The sequence below is a fragment of the Glycine max genome, chromosome 1 (genome assembly GCF_000004515.6).
Source record: "Glycine max cultivar Williams 82 chromosome 1, Glycine_max_v4.0, whole genome shotgun sequence".
Classification (NCBI taxonomy): domain Eukaryota; kingdom Viridiplantae; phylum Streptophyta; class Magnoliopsida; order Fabales; family Fabaceae; genus Glycine; species Glycine max.
The window spans coordinates 5,747,777-5,770,399 of NC_016088.4; the positions used below are offsets into that span (position 1 = coordinate 5,747,777).

A 22,623-nucleotide genomic window follows, 5' to 3' on the forward strand; every position below is an offset into this window, starting at 1 on the left:
TGATTTTCATCTTGTTTGAAAGCTAATGAAAAGTTCTAAACTTTTGTGTCTCACAGACATGGCCTAATTTTGACATTTTATGGGTTAAAATTGAACTCCAACATGACTTCCTATAGCATTTTTTGACCTAATATGTAATGACTGGCCCAATTACACTCTTAAAAATACATATATGAGATTATTATCTAATGAAATTGTAGTTGAATTGCATGAACTAACCCTTTCTTTCACTTATTGGATGTTTGTTTTTTGTGCCAGACTAAAATCTCGCTAATAGTAAACATATTCTCTTTATCTTCATTGGTTATATGGGGCACAAACTAATCATAATGTTCTTTTTTCAAATTGTTTTCCTTATATTGCACCATATAACCAAAAAATGATAATCATCAAATTTTTCCATTGCCCATTTCATATTTCAATAAAACCTGCATAGTTAAATAGAGTCAATTAATCGTGAGAAAATGTATCGATTTGTGAGTTAAACTTTGGGAATTCAACACTTGTTTAAGAAATACATGTAGATGAATTCAGAGGGCACAATCAAAGTGAGTAAATTTATGGATACCATGAATTATGCTAGGCTCACAAGAATAGTTTGACATGATACCAGAATATATATTGAAATTCCACTTAGATATGATTCCATTGATGAATAAGTAGGAAAAAATGTTTTACAAGAGTAGCAACAAAGTTAGAAATCTCAAAAGCATAGTCCGACGTGTCTCAAAGTTTTGACAAGAAAAAACAATTTTAATAATAGAATCAACAATTGACGCTAGTCTTAAAAAACATGCCAAAAAATGACCAATGGTTAGACCATACAGTCTTTGTGTAAATTAAGAAACATATGAATATAAAAATATCAAAAATAAATGTAATGTTTACAAGTAATAATTTATCCATAGATTTTGGATCATCTCCCATGGATAAGGTTTACTAGTATTAGGGTAAATAGGCTCATTAACTTTGTCATGTTCTCCACCTCAATAGTTGACTTGCTAACCTACCTCGATATTTCACTTGCATGTTCTTGCCATGTAGGTTGTTGTAGTTCTCTCAGCTAGATTCTGTGGATCATGCAGGTTTTGATGATGTGGAAAAGAATTCACTTGATAATGATTGTCATCATCAAAAAGGGAGAGAATGTGAATGTATGAATACATGATTTTGATGATGTTAAAGAATAATCAAACAATGTTGGTTTCAAGATTACTTCAACAAACATTCAAAGGTTAAGCATTGCTTCAAGATTAATACAAGGTTACTTCAACAAACAAGCATTGCTTCAAGATTAATTCAAGATCAAGCTTTTGCCTCAAAACAAAGTGTTTCCAAGAGATCAAGGCTCTGCTAATCGATTACCAGGTAGTGTAATCGATTACTAGATGACAATTTTGAAAAATCAGTTTTTAGAAGGATTTTGAAATTTGAATTTAAAAGCTATAATTGATTACCATTGATATGTAATCGATTAGAAGCAACGACACTTCAGAAAACACTTTGAAAAGTCATTACCCTTCAAAATATAATTGTGTAATCGATTACTAGTGAAGAATTTCAGAAAAAGCTTTTTGAAAAAACACATCTCTTCAAACCATTTTGAAAATAAGGTACGAAGGGCCTATATATGTGTGTCTGACTTAGAAAAGTAATAAAGAGATATTCTAAGAGAACTTAATTGTCAAATGCTCTCTCAACAACTCTTGGAAAAATACTTGCAAATCTATTGAGAATTCATCCAGGAACTTTAAATTGTATTATCATCTCTAAAAGAGAGAAATTCCTCTAGGAACTTCAATTTGTATCATCTACTCTAAAGGAGAGAAATCTTTCTATTCATCTCATAAAATCAGTTGTAATCAAGAGACTGTTTGTCTCTTGGATTGTGAGAATCTTGAACACAAGAGTGAGGGATCCCAAGGTGTGTTCAAAGTCTGTAAAGGATTTACAGAGATAGTGAAAAATCTCAAGTGAGTTGCTTGAGGATTGGACGTAGGCACGGAAAGTGGCAAAACCAGTATAAATTGAGTTTGCATTTCTCTCTTCTCTTATCTTAGTTATTTTACTGCAATTTACTATGTGTTACACATTTAAAAGAATATTGTTAAATTGATTGCTTCTTCTTCTTCTTCTTCATTCTGAGCCTATCATATATCATTTAAAAGGGGGTTAAAATTTGTTAGTGAAAAATTTTGTAAGACTTAATTCACCCCCCCCCTCTTAAGTTATTAAGGCCTCTTGTCCAACAGATTTCGGAGTGAGAAATAAAGGCGTTGTTAAAATCAAACAATGCAATAATTCTAATTTTTTTTTACAAAAGAAAAAAGTTGGTCACTAATATCTCATAGTATTTCTAAAACCTATTAGTTTTTCGTGTTGGGATAATTGATATAACCACCTAATAAAGTTCTTGTGTCAATTACAAAAGAGATTCATATAAAAACATTAAGACATCACTCTTAACACTAACTAGTATTCACAAAAATTTACTCTCTTTGATTATGTGCTCTAAAACCCAATTATGGTACATATAGTAAAATAATGTCAATCATAAGAAAATGTACAAAACTTAATAAAAATCAACACTTGACCTAATGAATCCAATGTCACAAAACTCAGCTAAAAGAGTAAAAAACAATCATTAAAATAACACGGGAAGGCTAATACAAAAACTGTAAGTGATTCTTGTTTATAAAGGATCTTCAATAAAGAGAAAAACTTAAAGCATATAAAGACTTGACTTCAACAACAACTTACCTAAAGTTCATCAAAGGTGATAGACCATTGTAAGTAAGTTAAGCAAACAAGCATTAGTGGCTTGACGCGTATGGAGATAGTTTAATTTGGTCCTTTCCAAGAAGAAGACTTATTGAAATGAAATGTTCAATGGAAAATCTTGATGACTATTCATTAATTTACTTGTTATTTTTACACTTTTAGATGAGTTTTGCGACATTGAGCTTCACTAGCCCAAGTGTTTATTTTTATAAATTTTCGTACATTTTCTCATGATTGACACTGTTTTACTGTACATGCCATAATGTTTTACACAGAGTTTCAATTTAGATCATTTTAGTCTTTTTTGAAAGCTAACGAGGAGTTATACAATTTTGTCTCTCATTGACTAAGTTTAATTTGGGACGTTTTAGGGATTAAAATGGAGCTCCAATGTGGCTTCCTTCCACTTAAAATTTTCAGCTTTAATAGTTTGGGCCTTGTAATTAATGACCCAATTACACTTTTTATTGGACTTTTACAAAGTGGACTTTATCAAAGGAGTTTTGAAAATATCATTAAATATTTAGCATTGATTATTGAGATTTATAATTAATATGATTAGAATATATTTTTATCTTATCTTTGGATTTGTTTTCTATATTAAGATGATGATCTTATATTAATGTTTAATTTGTTTTCTCTATTAGAATTATGATTTTTAATGTATCTAATCTTATCTTTAGAATGAATATCTATTGAGGATTTATTTTCTATTAATTTTTTTAAAACTCCCGGTAAATAGGGAGCCATGCAATAGAGAATTTTGGGGTGGAGAATTTAGTATTTTGCTTAAGGATTTCCATCATATTTTGTCTTCTTTTTCCTTACAATTTTCTACTTTGAAGCTCTATGAAGATCTTCATGAAAAACTAGATTCGTTTTTCAATCCAAGGGTCCCAAAACCTATGATAAAATTGAGTTTCTCTATGCCTAATTTCCAAATTCGTAGCCTACTTCTTCCCTTTTTCTATTTTCTAGTTTTTTGGGGTCAATGGATTATTATGATTAGATTTACAGAATTAAATTCAGAATAAGAATACGATTGGTTAATCCTACGGTGATCAATTTATAACGTTGATTGCTTGAATTCGGGTAAATTAGGTAATTTGATTTTTTTTTTTAATAATATGAGATGATTATCTCATAACTCGTAAGTGGATTGCATAATTTTGATTTTGTTCTATAATTTTGGAACCATGATGATTTAACAGAAAGCTTTGGTACTTGCATTGATTTTATTTTTAGTTTATAATTAAGCTTTGTGGTTTGGTTTTGATTAATTCTGCAATCAACAAATTTTCTCCCATCTATTCGAATTAATTACAAGTATGTGTTGAATTATGTCTCTGGAAGAATACCTAAAGTTGGGTCCTCTTTCGCAAAGTTATAGGAGATGCTAATAGCTTTTGATGATAACCTCTACACTGCTGTCAATCACCAACAGCACATTATCAACAACACAACAAGTAATGTAATGTAATATTACACTTTATTCAAGAAAATTCACTTCTTGGTCTGACTTGAACATTTTCTTAACATATTAATCACAATTTAGAACTCAAACTAATATGACAATAGTCAAGATAAAAAGGAAGGACAACCTTAGCATTAGCCATCGCTATTTTACAAGCCAAAAGCTCCTTCGCAAAATTAGAAACTTCTTCAAAAGTGGATTACTTCTTCAGCTAAACATATTACTAACCACACAAGTAGTTATGCATTATGTAGATATTAACTGAAATCATGGTGTACAGGACCAACTAATAATTTCTTTCAAGGGAGGCAAAATTCTCTCTCAAAACATGGTTGCATACCCATTAATTGAACTTCAAATTGCTAATTAAGCCGGCACAATTTCACATTAGTCGATCTATGTGTTTAATGATAAAGTTTTTCTTGCATTAGCATTTAAAAAGATTGATAAAAAAAATATAAAATTTAGGAGGATAAAATTATCTCAGAGAAAACAGTTTAAAATGGAAAAAAAGAACCGAAGCGAAGCAGAAAGGAAGAAGGTTAAGGTCAGAAATGAAAGGTTGGATTGGGAGGTTATTTGACTAACAAGAAGTAGGAAGTAGGAAGGAGAAGTTGAATAGTGGTATTGAGGAGGGGATTGACAGAAAAGGCAAAAGATGAAAGTAGCTGATGTGGAATGAAAAAGGGGTGTGGGACATAGAGCCACTATCTTTATAAGTAACGTGGGGGAATCCAACCGCACACAAAGATCTCATAGGCCACAAGAACTTGTGGCTCACAATATTTCCCCTTTGCTGAAGTGGCATTCCATTCCAACCTTAGTTAATAAACCAGTTCACACCACAACACAATCTTCCCCCTCTCTCTTTTTCCTTTTCTCCACTATTCACTATCCATTATTTTTCGTTGCACACGATGATCAAGTAATCACATAGAGCAAAGAAACAAAACAAAAACAACACTGCTACCTACACCTACAACATCTTTATACGTGTGTTTGTATTTTTCCTCAATTTTTGTTTTCAAGAAAGAGAAAGAGCCTGAGCCAAAATAGAGAAGAGAGAGAAACAAAAAACGATAGAACAATTTCTGAGTGGTTAGTTTAGTTACAAACTTACAATATAACAACACAGGAGAATGTCTGAGGTTGTTATTAAAGACTCTGCCATAAAGCTGTTTGGTAGAACAATTTCTCTGCCCCGCAACACCAAAAACGAGGTTTCTCCTGATGAACCTGCTCCTCCTGAAGATTCATCTTCATCTTTTCCACGTGAAGTGAGCTCCACAACGGAATATGATGCTGGGGATAAGGTATGAGCCATGATGGTGTATATTAGAAGCTTGAGTTTGAAATATGAAAAGGAATATATGTGTGTGTGTGTGTGTATTATGGACCTATCTAACTAGAACTAGTGTGTTTTGAAAATTTAAGAGTGACCCTTTTTTCAAAAGCTCCTAATTGTTGATGGGTTCACTCAAGTTTTTCATCTTTTTGGTTCCTTGTTATGGGGTCAATTGAGGCTCACTGCAATTTCCCATGGCTGTTTTTTGAGAACCTTTTTGTTTGAAAAAAGTACACAAAGTGTTTTGCATGATCACAGATGGTTCATGAAATTATTTACTTTTTTTTTTCCTTTTTCATTAAATTCTATTTAATATTTTCTTAAGTGGTGGCCACAAGTCATTGTGGGGCACTGTCAGTGAAACTGGATCCAGTTCATTCCCAGAATTTAATCTTAAGAATAACGAATAATATCGTGTGGTTGGACTTGGTTTGGTTTTTGTCCATGTTATCGGTGAATCAATATTTTTTTTTCTTTAGACTTTAGTAATCCAAATTCCTAAGAGCTCAATTTATTCATATTTGAAAAGTTTGATCCTAATAAACTGGTTTGATGTGCAACTTCGAGTTTATTTCTTATTGGATCTCTTGCAGCACCCATGAAGTTCTGTAACCATTTTGGATATGTGATTTGAAGATTTCTTATTGAATTTCTGGCTCTACCAAACCATAATTGCTTTTCACGCGTTGGACTTCTATTGGATCTAATTTTATTTTAGTTTGACACTGTCCACATTCAATTGCTTATTCTGTTTCCAAACACTTGTCGCACGGAGGAATTCTCTATAGAAGAATATTTTTGTTGTATTAACTATTGAACTATTTAATACTCTTTAATTTCTTACCTAGACCTTTTAATAAGGGGTTGGAGAAATTTTTTTAAAAGAAAAACAAAATTCTTCCATTCAATGTTGTTTTTAGGTCTAACAGTTATTTTGTGGAATTAATTTGCTTTTCACTTTGAATTCTCCTGAACTTCAAGAAATACCACTCTGTATCCTTTATTCAGAAATGAAGGGAGATTTTCACGATGAAGTGTTATAATATTCCATTGATTATCTACTCTGTACTTTCACATAACACCCTCATTTATCAAGCAAAGGTCGTATTTAAGTAATTAAAACCTGATTAACAAGGAAGTATTATAATCATATATCTGGCCTCTGTTTTCTCCCCTGTTTTTCTACTTTGCGCTTCATATTACCAATAGAAAGCGTATGTGTGAATCCTAATCACTACAAATTGCAAAAATGCTTTTTGTTGCAAAACCAACATAAAACATAATTTAATATCGAAAATAATTACCGTTTAAAGTTTCTCCTGTTTATTTATTTATGTCATAACAAACAAATCGATTACTACGGTCAATTTATGAACATTCAAAGCTATATTTTTTCTCCTTGATTGATATGAAATAAATCAATATAAATTTAGTTTTTCACATTTTGATTTTTGCCATTTCCCATTTTTTGTTAGTTATACAGAGAATGACCGACTTATTTCAAAACACGTGAGTACACATATTTTTACACCACCAACTAATCAAAAATCATTCTACATACAACCTTTAAACAATCTTACTAGCATCATAATTTATAGGGCAGTACTAGTTGGACACCCAATTATTTTAGACACCCCATTAGCATTTGACACCCAATTACTAGCATTATATATATATATATATATATATATATATATATATATATATATATATTAAATTTTTTCTATTATTTTTTCTCTTTCAAGATGTATATTAATATATGGGGTGTCCTTTAACATTTTCCTAATTTATAATTGCATCACAGCATGAAAAATCTTTATAATATAAGTAAATTATAAGCTTGTCTTATCAAATTACTGATTATGAATCTCAGAAACCATCAAGGAAAGAACTCACCTCAACACAAGAAGACGTGGAGGCCTCACACCAAACCCTAGAGGAAACAAAATCTCCGACATCATCATCATGCAATCTCGAGAACCCCAAGACCCCCTCAACAGAAAGAGAAACTTCCATTCTGAAATCCTTCAAAAACGGACACCAAAGCGACACAACAACAACATGCCCATCACAGGACAAAACTCCAAAGAAACCAGACAAGGTGCTTCCATGCCCTCGATGCAACAGCATGGACACCAAGTTCTGCTACTACAACAACTACAACGTCAACCAACCGCGCCACTTCTGCAAGCATTGCCAGAGATATTGGACCGCCGGAGGAACCATGAGGAACGTGCCAGTCGGTGCCGGCCGCCGCAAGAACAAGAACACTCCCTCTGTGTCGCATTTTCGCCAAATCATGGTGCCTGAGGGCCTTCAGAACGGATCATTGCACGGCGCTGTGTTGACCTTTGGATCAGATTCTCCTCTATGTGATTCCATGGCTTCTGTATTGAGCCTTGCTGAGAAAACAACACAAAATGGTGTCCTAAATGGTTTCCATTCACCTAATACTAATACTATTACTAGTAATAAAGGGGATGAATATTATGATACTGTTATGGGTTCAACTTTGAGTGAAAAGAGACACAATGCAACTACTAGTACTAACTCACATGAAAAATCATTGGATAATCATAAGAGTTATCATCATCAAGGTTTCACTCCTCAATTGTGCTTCCCAGGTTCTTCTTCTTCTTCTCCTTGGCCTTATCCATGGAACCCTACAAAGACTCCTTCAGCTTTTTGCAACCCTGTGCCATTCTACACTACACAAGCATTCTGGGGTTGCATGCCACCACCCTCTTGGAGTGTAAATTACCAATCTGCCCCTAGTTCTGGCCCAAATTCCCCTACCTTAGGGAAACACTCAAGAGATGGGGATATCTTGTTTCAAAAACCTAGCACAGACATGGCAGAAAATAACAACAACAACAACACCGTGTTGATACCAAAGACACTGAGAATTGATGACCCTACTGAAGCTGCAAAGAGCTCCATATGGTCAACACTGGGGATCAAGAATGAGAAGGGAAACTCCCTCAATGGAGGAGGGCTTTTCAAGGCATTTGCATCAAAGGGTAGTAGTGATGAGAAGAAGAATAACCATGTGATGATGGTTGAAGCATCCCTATCCCCGGTGTTGCAAGCCAACCCAGCAGCTTTGTCAAGGTCCCTTGTCTTCCATGAGAGGACATAATAATTGGGAATTGTTGCAATGATCTGACCTAGCTTCATCCTACATAGTAGACCATGCAAGAACTTCCAACTATTATAATTAACCTTGTTCTGGGGTGGTGAGTGGTGACATGTTTTTTGCTTTTCTCCATGAGAACTTGTATTATTGACCAACCTTTCTGCAAGATTTGTAGGACAGGAGAGTTATATATACACATATAGTATAGTTTCCATCTTGAGCCTGTCAGAGTGAACAGGTTTTTTTTCAGATTTAGAAGACTTGTTGAGTAAATATCTTTGATGTACATATATATATATAAGGGACAGCATGAATAACAAGGAGAAATGACAATGGAAAGCAGATTCTTGGACTAAAATCCAATGGTTTTAAGGGTCTTCATCAAAAGCCTGTTTTGTTGTTGCTTCTTCTTTTGTATTGTTTTTTATTTTGAATTTTGAGATTCTCTGCATTAATATAGTAATTTTAGATCCAAAAGATTGTGACACACTCACATTTATTTCAGTGTGTTTTTTACTGTGTTAGGTCAGTTTCCGCAAGTTATTATTGGACTTGGAATACTAAATTACTAATGTTTGTTTATTTACATGCTGTTACTGTGTTACATCCTCGGAATAACTTTGACTTTTTAATTTGTCATTATCTTATTTTACGCACTTTAAATATATTGTTTTCCCAACTCAGACAAATTTAAAATATCTTGTATCTGCACCAAGCAATAATGGGTATGCAATGTAGAAATCCATGATGTGCCAAAGCGATAAAGCACTGATGTGACCTTCGCAGAGAGGAGTCAAACAGCATTTTCTTTCTGGTGGCCAAGGACTAAAGACTATCGATCACTTACAAAAAGTTGATAACTACCGATGAAAACTTAATGATTTAAATTTATAAAAATCTTTAAAATAATTATTTACACTTTAAAAAAGTATTCACACTATCATCTAACACAGACAAATTCTTGCATCTAACAATCTAAAATACAATGTCATGTTTTTTTTTGGTAAATAAAGGTCATGTTTTTTTTTATGCCTGGGAAAAGAACTAACAAAACAGGAAAAAGAAAAAACTAACTAACCCTAAGATACAAGATTCCTATGGAGTCGGCTAATAAAGTACAACTAAGATGGGGATGACACGAGTGCCATATCCTAAAAGCATTTGATGAGGAGGCACCAAACTTTGCAATTCTATTTCCTTCCCTTAAGGCGTCAGTGAAGGAAACATCCCATTGGGAAGAGAGCATGTTCTAGAGGTTGGTGATCAAAGGAGGAAGAGGATGATAAGAGTTAGAAACACCCTCTTTAATCATGTGAAGAGCAAGAGTAGAGTCCGATGCACACACTATATTATGATGGCCACTTGTAAACCTTTCTGGATAGCAACCAGCTTTGCATTGATGTTATTCATAAAACCATACAAACTTGAGAAATCCCGAATCCAATGGCCATGCTCATTGCGGAGGATTCCACCATAACCTGATAAACCCGAATTTCCGAAAGAGCTACCGTCAGTGTTGATCTTGATATAGTTATTGGGTGGTGGGAACCACCTAATAACTCTCCCCATGTGGTTAGAAGAAGAGAAACCCCTACTTGAATGTTGTCTAGAACTAGCTTCTGAATTTGGCGATTGATGACGCGAACAAGTTATCCAAAGGACTCTCTTATAATCACGCGAACAAGTTATTCAAAGGACTCTCAATATTTAGAATGTGAGTTTAGGTCTAACTTAATCTCAAAAGCTAGCTCTTAAGGATGAGAGTTGTCCTTCACTTATATACTTTAACTTGGTTTTATCTTTAGCCCATGTAAAACTTGGGTTTTTCCCAATACACTCCCTCACGCCCAACAATTCTTGAGCTTGGTGCGTGGATAATGTTGCGAGTCACTTTAACATATAACATGATGGATGATCCTTTGAATTAATCTTAGATATGTTCCGATACCATATTAGAATCTTTAAAATGTAAGTTTAGGTCTAACTCAATTCCAAAAGATAACTCAAAGGGTGAGGGTTGTTGCTCACTTTTATATATATATTTTAACTTGGTTTTATCTTTAGCCGATGTAAGACTTGAATTTTTTCCAATAGATCCTCCACGTGACTTTATAACCAGGAATCAACATCATTTGAGGTCTCATCATCTAGAAAATTATATTGCAACAAATTCCAAACAGGTTTTGCAGCATTCCCTCAATAAGGGAAAGATAGTCTTGTTAGCTACACCACATCTAGGACATGAGCTGTCAAAAGAAACAAACCTGCGACATAAAAACATGTTAGTAGGGAGGCTATTATGGCTAGCCACTCATAGAAAATGTTTGATTTTCTCTTGAAGGTTTAGATGCCAAACCCATGAACCAACATCCATCAAGGTGTTACAAGAAAAACAAGATTGATCCACTTGTATGCGGTTTTGGAAGAATAACAACCATCCATTGACGCGTCCCAAATAATGATATCATTCAGATCCGAGTTCATGAAGACACTGGTGATGAGGCTCTTAATACTCAAAGTCAGAGGTGTGGAGAAAAAGGTTCCAATGTCAAGTGTCATTGATGAAAACATCCTTGAGCTACAATTGAGTATATAAGAGATGGACATAGTCCACTAAGTTGCAAATGGGGCCATTGGAACACCAGATATCGTATCAAACAGAAATTGCACCCTCCCCTACTCGAAATTTGAAACCTGGTTGAAGAAAAGTTGTTGCTTTGGCAATGGAGGCCTAGGTATTACATATTTGACTTTTAGCAATATTTTTTTTGTCTAATACTTAAAAAAAATATTATTAAAAGTCTTTGGTCACATTCAAAAAATATTGTTAAATTATGAATGAAAATTATTGATATGTTTTTGCGATATTTTATCAAATGTTGTATATAGTCCATGTTGCTAAAGCCTAAAAATATCACAAATAGGCTTTAATAACATAAGTTATATACAACATTTGATAAATGTTGTAAAAACATATGAATAATATTTATTTATAATTTTGCGACATTTTTTGAATGTCATCAAAAGTGTTAGTAACATTTTTATTAAGTGTTAGATAAAAAAAAAATTTGCTAAAAATTACATTTGTAGTAGTGGGAGTACAGATCCATTATGAAAATCACAATGAAAAGTAGACCTCCCCTTTATATATTTATTAGACAGAATTTGCGCCCAGAGTATGTGTTGCTTAGGGAGAACTGGCCAAACATGTTTGCCAAGCAAAGCCACATTCATCTCCCTTGTTTCAATAAAGTCATTTTCCAACCCGCAAGCTTATTTTTCGTACTTTTAGTGATGTAAGAAAAATCACTTTTTTTAACCCTACCACACAAAGAGGGAAAACCTAGGCATTTACCCAAATGCATAGTGTGGTTAAAACCAACAATACTAGTAAACTCATCCTTCTTGACCCTAGAGATGTTCTTTAAGGCCAAAAATATGGATTTTCTATTGTTTAAGACCGGAAGCTGTACAAAAATCATTGAGAACACTTTGCACCAATCTAACTTAGGAGGATTTTGCTGTAGTGCAGAGGAGGCAATCATCTTCAAAAACCAGATGAGAAATTTCTAACCAATCCTTAGTAAGTTTGATAGGTTGCCAAGCCTTTTGGGTCACTTTCTCATGGATCATAAGGGCCAGTTTCTCCATGCAAAGAAGGAACAAATAAAGGGAAAGGGGGTCCCCTTGACGAAGACCTCTATTAGACTTAAAACTCTCTAGGACCTCATTATTCCACTTTAGGGAGAGGGAAGTAGAAGTTGTTAGAGACATGATCACTTTAATGATCGAAGGAGGGAAACCAAAGTCATTCCAAGTAAGCTCCAGAAATCTCCAATTCACTCTATCATATGCTTTTCAAAGTCAATTTTAAAAATAAGGTGACCAGATTTACCTTTCTTTTCGTGAAGATGATGGACAATCTCTTAGGCTATGATAACATTGTCCTTACTCCCCATCCCTGGAATGAAGCTGCTTTGGAGAGACCCAATAATGTTGTCTGAGTGAGGTCTAACTCTATTCACAATGACCTTGGAGACAACTTTAAGGAGAACATTACATAAGCTGATGGGACGAAACTCCTTCAAAGATGTGGGGTTGTCATTCTTTAGGATTAGAACTATCAAAGTTCTAGCCAAGCCTTCATGAATATGCCCTGTAGTAATAGAATTAGCTACCAACTCCCACACATCATGACTCACAGTGCTCCAAAAAGTGAGATAGAAGATACTTTGAAAACTATTCAGACCAAGAGCTTTATAGGGGCCCATAGAGGAAAAAAGCTTGTTTAACCTCTACAACTAACATCAGAGCTATAAGGGACATAGAAGCATCCTGGGCAAGCCGTGGGATATTGTTGAGGATCAAGTTGTTAGGTTGGCAAGAAGTATAGACTTGAAAAAGAACTTTCAAAAAGGTTTGAGCTTCTCTTTTCAAGATTTCCTCATCAGAACACTAAATATCATCAATCATAAAGCTGGAAATCTTATTCTTCCTTCTCCTACTATCTGAGTGCGGAAAAATTTGGTATTTTTATTGCCAAATTTAATCAAATTATCTCTAGACTTCTAGTACCACAACATTTCTTCCGAATAAAGGACCTGATTGTGCTATTCTTGAAGCTCCTTCTCAAGGGCAATAAGGGACGAAGAGGAAAATAGATCACCAAGCTCTCTATGAACCCCTCAAATGCGGGCTTCCAACTTACGTTCCAGAATATATTACCAAAGACCTACGAATTAAACACAATAGACTCCTTCTTCAACTTACCAAGCTTATACAAAATATTTCCATTGTAACCATTCCAAGTATTGTCCACCAAGTAAGAATACTTCGAATGAGAGATCCACACTGCTTGAAACACTACTAGAAAAATACGTTTTAGCGATGGTAAATAGCAACTAAAGCATATTGGTGAGAAACAACGACCAAATTGGCCACTGATTACAAAAATTATCATTTGCACAATGCAGCTACTACCTTTGTGACAGATGTACTTAGTGGCAACACATGAAGTCACTAATTTTGTCACCAAAAGGTTTAAATTTAAAATTTTATTTTTTGAAAACTCCAGCGACTGATTTTGCAACTGAAGTTTTATTCGATTCCACAGTCGGTTCAGGTTCGGTCACTGCGACTTAGAAATAGCTACTTCATGTGTTTCGGTCGTCGTCTGCCAACATTTTTTATTGTTTAGCAATCCAATTTGTTTCGGTTGTTGTTTTGAATCTTGAGATAGCCATGGGAAAAGTAATCCATCACTAGGATAATATGGAGTTCATACCAATTTAGCGGTCGATTAAATGTCGGATGCTATTTTAATATTATGATTTCAGTTTTCCACCATTAATACTATGTAATTGTAAATATTAATAATATTATATATATATATATATTTCATATATACATGAATATAAATAATAATAATAATAATAACATAGTAACCATAAATTATTTAGGATGTAATTTTTTAAAACTTTTAATTTTTTTCATTTTTCAAAAAAATACCAAACTTAAAATAAAAAATGTCTTAAAACATACTTTTTTTATATAAAATAATGTCATTTTACATATTGTATCGTCATATATTACAAGTAATAAAAAAGGATAAGAATATAACATTAGAAATACAATATGAAGTGTTATGTTAAAAAGAAAAAGAATATAAATTAAGTTAGAAATACAATATCATCCAATAGGACTCAAGTGTAACACTTATGATTTATCGATGCCCCAAAAGGTCTAAGAGCAACATTTATGATTAGTTATGACTCGATAAAGCTCAAGTATAAAATTTATGATTGACTAATGTCCAATAAGACTCAATAAGGGCCAAAGATAAAAGTAATCGATTGACTAAGGCCCAAATGCAAAAACTAATAATTTCAAGGCCTAAGTATAAACTAATGATTGAAATTTATTTAACAAGGAGACTTTCTAGTATTGAAAAAGCAACTTCAATCCCATAACTACTTGCTGGAAAATTTTGACACCAAATGTCTTACATAGCAAAAATTTGTACATAAAGGTCTGTAAGAACCAAGGGTTATCCCTTTACAATAATTTAGTCCTAGATGTCCTCTTTGGTTTCTTTGCACTTGAGTTATGACATTAGCAACTCAAAGGTGCACATGAGTTATGAAATAAATATTCTTTGCACTTAATTTTGTGTGTTATATTCTAGTATTTGTAACTCTTATCACATTTTCTATAATCATTTCTTGTCAAGTTGAATTGTTTCCTGGTTGAGTTTACATTTTAATTCATAGCAAATTTGCTTGGTATCAATTTGAATATCCTTAAATTCACCGAATAAAAAACTAAATATCCTTAACTTTAATGTAGAGGGATTCTTCTGGAGTTTGTTGCTTAGATACTCCCATTGCAACCACTCTTATTAGAGGCTAAAAATGCAAGTTTTGTGTAATTTTAACATTTGAGATATTTTCTTGCTTTCATATTAGATATAATTATTAGTTTATGGGGTTTTCTTGCTTAGACTAATTTTATTAGTTTTCAAATCTTCCTTACATAGTTTTTTATTCAAACAAGAAGTTTCATGTAATATAATTATCGTTATGAATACATAAATACTTGTTTGTTTATATCAGTTGTTGCAGCCAGTTTGTATTATTGGAAATTCATGAGAATCAAAGGTGGATGTATCAGAGGTTGGATGCTAATAAACGTTGGACAAATGAGTTTAGAGAATGAGTGTTTCAATCCCTACAATTTGCTATTAGTCAAAAGGAGTTTACATTGGCAAGTGGAAAGCTAAGATGTCCTTATGTGAAATGCAAATGTAAAGTTTTTAAGTTTGGGGATGATGTGATGACACATCTTCATGAGAATGGGTTCATGCCTAATTATTATTGGTGGACAAGCCATAGTGAGGAGTATCCACAATTTCCTCGAGTAGTGTTGCAAGGTTCATACTACGGAAATGGTGAGCAAAGAGAAGAATTCAAACCTTATGAGTAGATTATCATGGATCATGTTAGACCATCAATTGGATCAGAATACATGGAAGAAAATTAAAATCTTGAAGCTCAAGAATTCTTTTATATGCTTGATGTTTCTCAAACACCTCTATGGGAAGGATGTGAGAATAAAAAAGAATTGTTAGATACTTTGGAAGCTCTAAGCTTCAAATCTAATTATAATATGTCAGAACGGTATCTCAATATGTAGGTGACATGCTACTGGAAAAAAAACCCAGATAAAAGCATAACAAATTGCTTTGTCTATCAAAAGGGTCAGTACATGACTATCACAATGAAAGGGATTGAAAAGAAAATTTTGATTAAAAAATGTGATATTTTCCTCTAATTCCAAGACTTCAAAGATTGTACTCTTCAATGGCCACCACATCTCACATGAGATGGCATAGTGAGAATCAAAGGGACCTGACCATCATATGTCATCCATCTGATGGTGAAGCTTGGAAGCATTTTGATAGAATGCATTCGAAGTTTAGTCTCCTAGGAATGTCAAATTAGAAAACCTTACTCTTGTTGGCTAGTTATCTTAACTCCATATACCCCCCCCCCCCCCCCCGTGATATGTGCAGGAAGAGGGAATTTATGTTTTTGAAATTCTTAATTCCATGTCCATCAAATCCAAAGCACAAAATTGATGTGTATTTGCAATTGCTAATAGATGAGTTATGTACCTTATGGAATGATGGCATACTAAATTACGATGTGTCATTGAGGCAAAATCTTGTGATAAAGGCTGCTTTGATGTGGACTTTAAATGACTTCACAACTTATGGGATGTTGTCAGGTTGGATGACGACAGGGACACTTGGTTGTCCTATATGTATGGAACAAACAAAGGCATTCACAATTAAAAACTATGTCAAAGTTTGTTATTTTGATTGTCATCACCAATTTCTTCCACTTGATCATCCATATAGGAGGAATGAAAAAGCATTCAAGAAGATGGTTGTTGAGACCTCACCTGCTCTTCCACATTTGTCTAGTTTTGAAATTTGGAATAGAGTTGCATATTTTCCACTATGCCATGAGTTGCCACAATAAGAAGAACAAGAAAAAGATATTCCTAGTTGTGGTTGTATGCATAATTGGAAGAAACAAAGTATATTTTAGAGATTTCCATATTGGAAAACACAATTTCTACGTCATAACATTGATGTCATGCACACAGAAAGAAATTGTTTTTTTAACGTGTTTGGCATTGTGATGGACAATGGAAAGACAAAGGATACACATAATGCTCAATTGGATTTAGCTGTAATAAGTGATCGGAAAGAGATTGAGTTGGTTAACATTGGTCATGCCAAACTTTTTAAACCAAAGGTAGCCTATGCATTGACCAAATCCCAGAGAGTCATAATTTGTAAATGGGTCAAAAAACTAAAGTTGCTAGATGGGTATGCTTGTAATTTGGGTCGATGTTGACCAAGGAAAAATGCATGAATGAAAATCCATGACTGTCATGTTTTCATGCAACTATTGCTTCCAATTGTATTCTATGCATTACCAAAACATATTTGGAAGTCGCTCGTTGAAGTTTGCCACTTTTTCAGAGAACTAACTTCAACAACACTGAATGTTGAACGACTTAGAGTTATGAAAAATAATAAACATGTGTTGTTGTGTAAGTTAGAACAAATATCCCCACCTGAGTTTCTTTGATTGAATATGTCATTTTCCAATTATTTACCCTACAAAGCTAGAGTTGGTGGTCCAATCCAATATCGCTGGATGTATCCATTTGAGAGGTATAGAACTAGTAAATCATTTTTCAAACTAGTTATAAACCATTGCATTATATATTCATATTTTTTTACATGGGCAGTCATATTCCTTTTTAGGTTTTTACACTCCCTAAAAAGCAAAGTTAAGAATAAGGCTAGGGTAAAGGGTTCAATTTGTGAGGCTTACTTGGTGGACGAGACATCTACCTTTGTCTCATTTTACTATCCTGATAGAATTCAAACGAGAAGGACTAGCATGACTCATAATGTTGATGTAGGTGAAGGTTCTTCTGCTACTCCTCCTATATCAATTTTCAATTACCTTGGAAGAGTGAGTGAGAAATCCATAACATATTATTTGGACTCATGTGACTTTGATGCTGCTCACTTGTACGTTCTTCAAAACTGTGAAGAGGTTGAGTCGTATTTAGGGTAAGATGTTGTTCCATACTTATATAATTCTAATTAATAAAGTTAATAATCTATTGTTGTGTACATTAACTAATTTGTATTTACTTTTCAATATTTATGAGGATTTTTTAAGGGAGCATAATCCCGTTGCTTCAAATGCTGAAATTAATCGAGACATTTTGTCAAACTTTCCTAAATGGTTCACACAATATGTAGGTTAACACCTTATAGGTTATTCAAATGTTATTTGGTCCATAATATGTTGTATGACGTTAATTGTTAAATTTTATAGGTTTTGAATTTGGGAAATAATATTGAAGATCCATTATTGGTTAATTTGGCATGCGTTTCCCCTCTTATCTTTTATTGAAAGTAAAAGAATTGTAAAGATAATGACACTAATTTCATTCGAGCGATCTGGCTATTCAAAACCGAACGCCAGAGAAAACAAAAAAATGAAACTGAAAGAACAAAAGGACATTGAAGTCCTGTAACATCAAATAGAGGACCTTGAAGTCCTATAAAACATAAAATGGAGGACATTGGAGTCCTATAGGGCATAAAAGCATAGGACATTGACATTGAAGTCTTGTGAAGCGTAAAAACAAAAGACATTGAAGTCTTTGAAAAGCATAAAAGCAGAAGACATTGAAGTCTTGTAAAGCATAAAACAGAAGACATTGAAGTCTTTGAAAAGCATAAAGACAGAGGACATTGAGTCCCATGGAAACATAAAGACAGAGAATGTTGAATCCTATGGAAGATAAAGACAGAAGACATTGAGTCCTATGAAAGCATAAAGGCGAATGCTTTGAGCCCTATGAAAGCATAAAGACAGAGGACGTTGAATCCTATGAAACATAAAGGCGAGGACGTTGAGTCATATGGAAGCATAAAGACAGAGGATGTTGAGTCCTATGAAAAATAAAGGCGAGGACATTGAGTCCTATGGAAACATAAAGGCGAGGACATTGAGTCCTATGAAAGATAAAGGCGAGGACGTTGAGTCCTATGGAAACATAAAGACGAGGATGTTGAGTCCTATGAAAGTATAAAGATAGAGGACGTCGAGTCCTGTGAAAAATAAAGACAGAGGACATTGAGTCCTATGAAAAATAAAGGCGGGGATGTTGAGTCCTATGGAAACATAAAGACAAAGGACGTTGAGTCCTATGAAAAATAAAGACGAGGACGTTGAGTCCTATGGAAACATAAAGACAAAGGACGTTGAGTCCTATGAAAAATAAAGGCGAGGACATTGAGTCCTATGGAAACATAAAGGCGAGGATGTTGAGTCCTATGAAAGATAAAGATGAGGACGTTGAGTCCTATGGAAACATAAAGGCGAGGACGTTGAGTCTGATGAAAGATAAAGGCGAGGATGTTGAGTCTGATGAAAGATAAAGGTGAGGACGTTGAGTCCTATGGAAACATAAAGGCAAGGACGTTGAGTCCTATGAAAGCATAAAGACAGAGGACGTCGAGTCTTGTGAAAAATAAAGACAGAGGACGTAGAGTCATATGAAAAATAAATGCGAGGAGGTTAAGTCCTTTGGAATCATAAAGACAAAGGATGTTGAGTCCTATAAAAAATAAAGGTGAGGACATTGAGTCCTATGGAAACATAAAGGCAAGGATGTTGAGTCCTATGAAAGATAAAGGCGAGGATGTTAAGTCCTATGGAAACATAAAGGTGATGGCGTTAAGTCTTATGAAAGATAAAAGAGAGGACGTTGAGTCCTATGGAAATATAAAGGCGAGGATGTTGAGTCCTATGAAAGCATAAAGACAGAGGACGTTGAGTTTGGGAAATTGGTATATAAAGAGAAATCTATGCACTTATAGTCTGATGTGAAACATGAGTTTTGGAATGCAGAGGCATTGACCTTCGTCTTGAAATGCAATAAATGTGGACTTTGTATCTAGCAATGCAAAAGGTTTTGAATCATGAAAACTGTGCAATGCTCATGACATTCTTTCCTCTTTTTGCGATTTTGATTTTGTTTTTTTGTTTTTTTTTTTGTGTGTCAAGAAACACAGATTGACTGTCTCTTTCTGAAAGACATGATAACTCATGCGACCTCATCCTATCTTTTTTCAAATCTCTTCGGGGACTCCCTCAGACTGTATGTTTTGTTTGATTTAGTCACTTGACAATTTTGGAGTGATGGCAGTGGAGCCGTTTGATATTTAATCAATCAACTGAAATATTGATCCTAAGGTTTGTCCCTTTCTTTTTGTTTAAAAACTTTGATTATTTTGCACAACAAGAAAATATAAGGCTTTGGGACCAATCATATGCACCATTAAAGGATGGCAATGGTTTGTTACACTTCGGTATAAGACCAAGTGAAACTTTCCTAATTTAAGATCATAGAGTGATGCCAAGGGTCTGTCGATCCTGCTGAAACTTGATGACATGGGTTGATCTCAAAAGAATTTACATAACAAAGGCTACCCTTGGATTCAAAAGGAACCCTAAGGAGTTTTCATGAGAGACTAACATCGGATGTACCCTACTATCACAATTATCTTTGGGCATCTCCCACGAACTCCTAATCAAATGAGTTTTCTTCTCAAACGTGCAAGTGCAAACCTCAGGTTTCTTTTTAACAATCACAAGCGTGTGCGGGTTCTATTCCAAAATTCAAACTCAAAAGCAAAATTAGTCATTCCTTGATCCACTTGGACTTTATTGGCCTTGTAACATGGTCAGGGGTAAGAAGGCTATGAAAGAAAGGATCAGAGAGGCTTAAAGAGTGATTAAGGATTATATTGAGTAAGAACCTCAAGAGCCTTGCTTGTACTTTCATTCATTTCAGCCTTTGGTTGGGTCTTATCTTGCTTAATACATTAACCATCCTTGCACTTTTGTGCTTTTATTTCATGAATTTCAGAGAATTTTGTCTCCTTTGCTTGGCTAGCCTTTGGCGAATTTGAATTTTTTTTATGATCATTTGGGCCTAACCTAGAATTTAGTAGACTCTATGCATGTATTACTTACACTGTTCCCTTTGCCAATTTAGCAATGATTCTTACTCTGGGTTCTTTTTTTTTAAGAAAATAATTGCATTTGCCTCGGAACGGGTAGCAAGGGATAAATTATTGTTTAGGATAACGAAACATGGCCATGTGTCATTTAAAATTTTGACTAGACTTTTACAGTTTGGATTTTGGGATAGAACCTTTGCGAACACGCCCTTGATCGCTCTTATTTCTCACCTTTCCCCTTTCCTTCCTTTTCCCTTTTTTTCTTCTTTTTTCTATATTTTTTTAAAACCCTAAATTTTGCCTAGGCCGTCCTTTTCTGGTTTTCAACCTACTGGGTAAGCATTTCCTATCTACCCCTAGGTTCGCTCGAGGCTCACGCATGGCGTCTATTATTGTCCCAATATAAGGTTTCAGAAGTATCTATTGTTGTCGCTTGTCATGCTTTGTACCAAGAAGAAACAAAAGAATAGCATGAGAAAAGAAAATTGTGCGGGTTCTCAAAATAGAATTTCCAAGGTCGAGAAAAGTTTAAAAGGTTTTCAATCGACCGATTAAAACCCAAACGACTCTCAATTTTTGCAAAACTTTTGAAGATAGTAAGATGAGGTTGCATGCATGTTTTCATTTAACATTCATTCAGAAAAACAGCCGATCAAGTGTTTTGTTCAATTTTACTCAATGCTTATGGCACCCCCACCAAATGTGTTGTATATGTGATTTCTAATCGGGCAAACTTGGAAGTTAGCTCTGGAGTGTAGGTCATGCGAGCAATCAAAGCTAAAGCATACATTCACATTCCAGCAAAAAATTAAAAATAAAAGTGTAAAAGATACAGAGGAGAGGAAGAGATACAATGCATCAATTCATCCATATTATCAACATTGCGATTGTTGTTTACAATGATAGCATAAACATGAAAACCCTAACGAGTCCTTGGGGATGCCCCAACAAATAACCTTCAAATTGTCCAAAGCATTATGCATAGTATCTCTTGACAACGTCAGAATTCACAAGTGATTGTCCTCCTCAAATTTCAGCCAGCCTGCATCAATCAGACTTTGCACCTTATGTTTCAGGGTCAAACAGTGCTCAATGGAATGCCTCAGAACTCCCCCATGATAAGCACATGTCACATTCAAGTTGTATCCTCAGGGAAATGGACGTTGAGGAATCTTTGTTAGGCTTATGGCTACCATTGCATTATTGAACAGATAAGGGAGTAAGTCAGCATATGACATCGGGATTGGGGTGAATTCTAAAGGCTTATTTGCTGAGAAATTCCTTCTCTGATTGGTGTTTTGGTTGGTATTAGGGGTGGTGTTTGGTCTTAGATGTGCTGCGGGTGGATGTTATGGCTGATTTAGGGGTGGCCTTTGTGGCTGACCAGGTGTTTTTGGTTAGTAGGGTGGTAGGTAATGGGAAGGACTGACATTGGCTGAGTAATGATATTGCTGGGGAGGATATTGGTACATGGGATTATAAGGGGCTAGTGGAAAGTTTGGCCCTGCGAGAACTGCAGCCACAACATGAGTTTCTCCTTCCTTCTTCCTCTCGCCACTCCTCCCGAGTCCTACATTACCAGGATTCGTAGAAGCAACATAATTAAATTTTCCTTTCCTCAAACCTACTTCAATTCTCTTGCCAGCAAACACTAGATCTGCAAAATTCAAAGGCAATGTAACCTACCATTTTCTCATAGTAGAGCACCGACAATGTGTCCATTATCATTGTTATCATATCTTTCTCCATCATTGAGGGCATAC

At 34.5% G+C, this 22,623-nt stretch overlaps 1 protein-coding gene across 1 annotated transcript; it reads left to right on the top strand.

Moving 5' to 3' along the window:
• The first annotated feature begins 4,839 nt into the window (after window positions 1-4,839).
• Window positions 4,840-9,314, top strand: LOC100775201 (cyclic dof factor 1). Its single transcript, XM_006573053.4, has 2 exons — window positions 4,840-5,568; window positions 7,474-9,314. Exons 1-2 carry the CDS (start codon window positions 5,395-5,397, stop codon window positions 8,737-8,739), a joined length of 1,440 nt encoding a protein of 479 aa, XP_006573116.1. The 5' UTR covers window positions 4,840-5,394; the 3' UTR covers window positions 8,740-9,314.
• The last annotated feature ends 13,309 nt before the right edge of the window (window positions 9,315-22,623 follow it).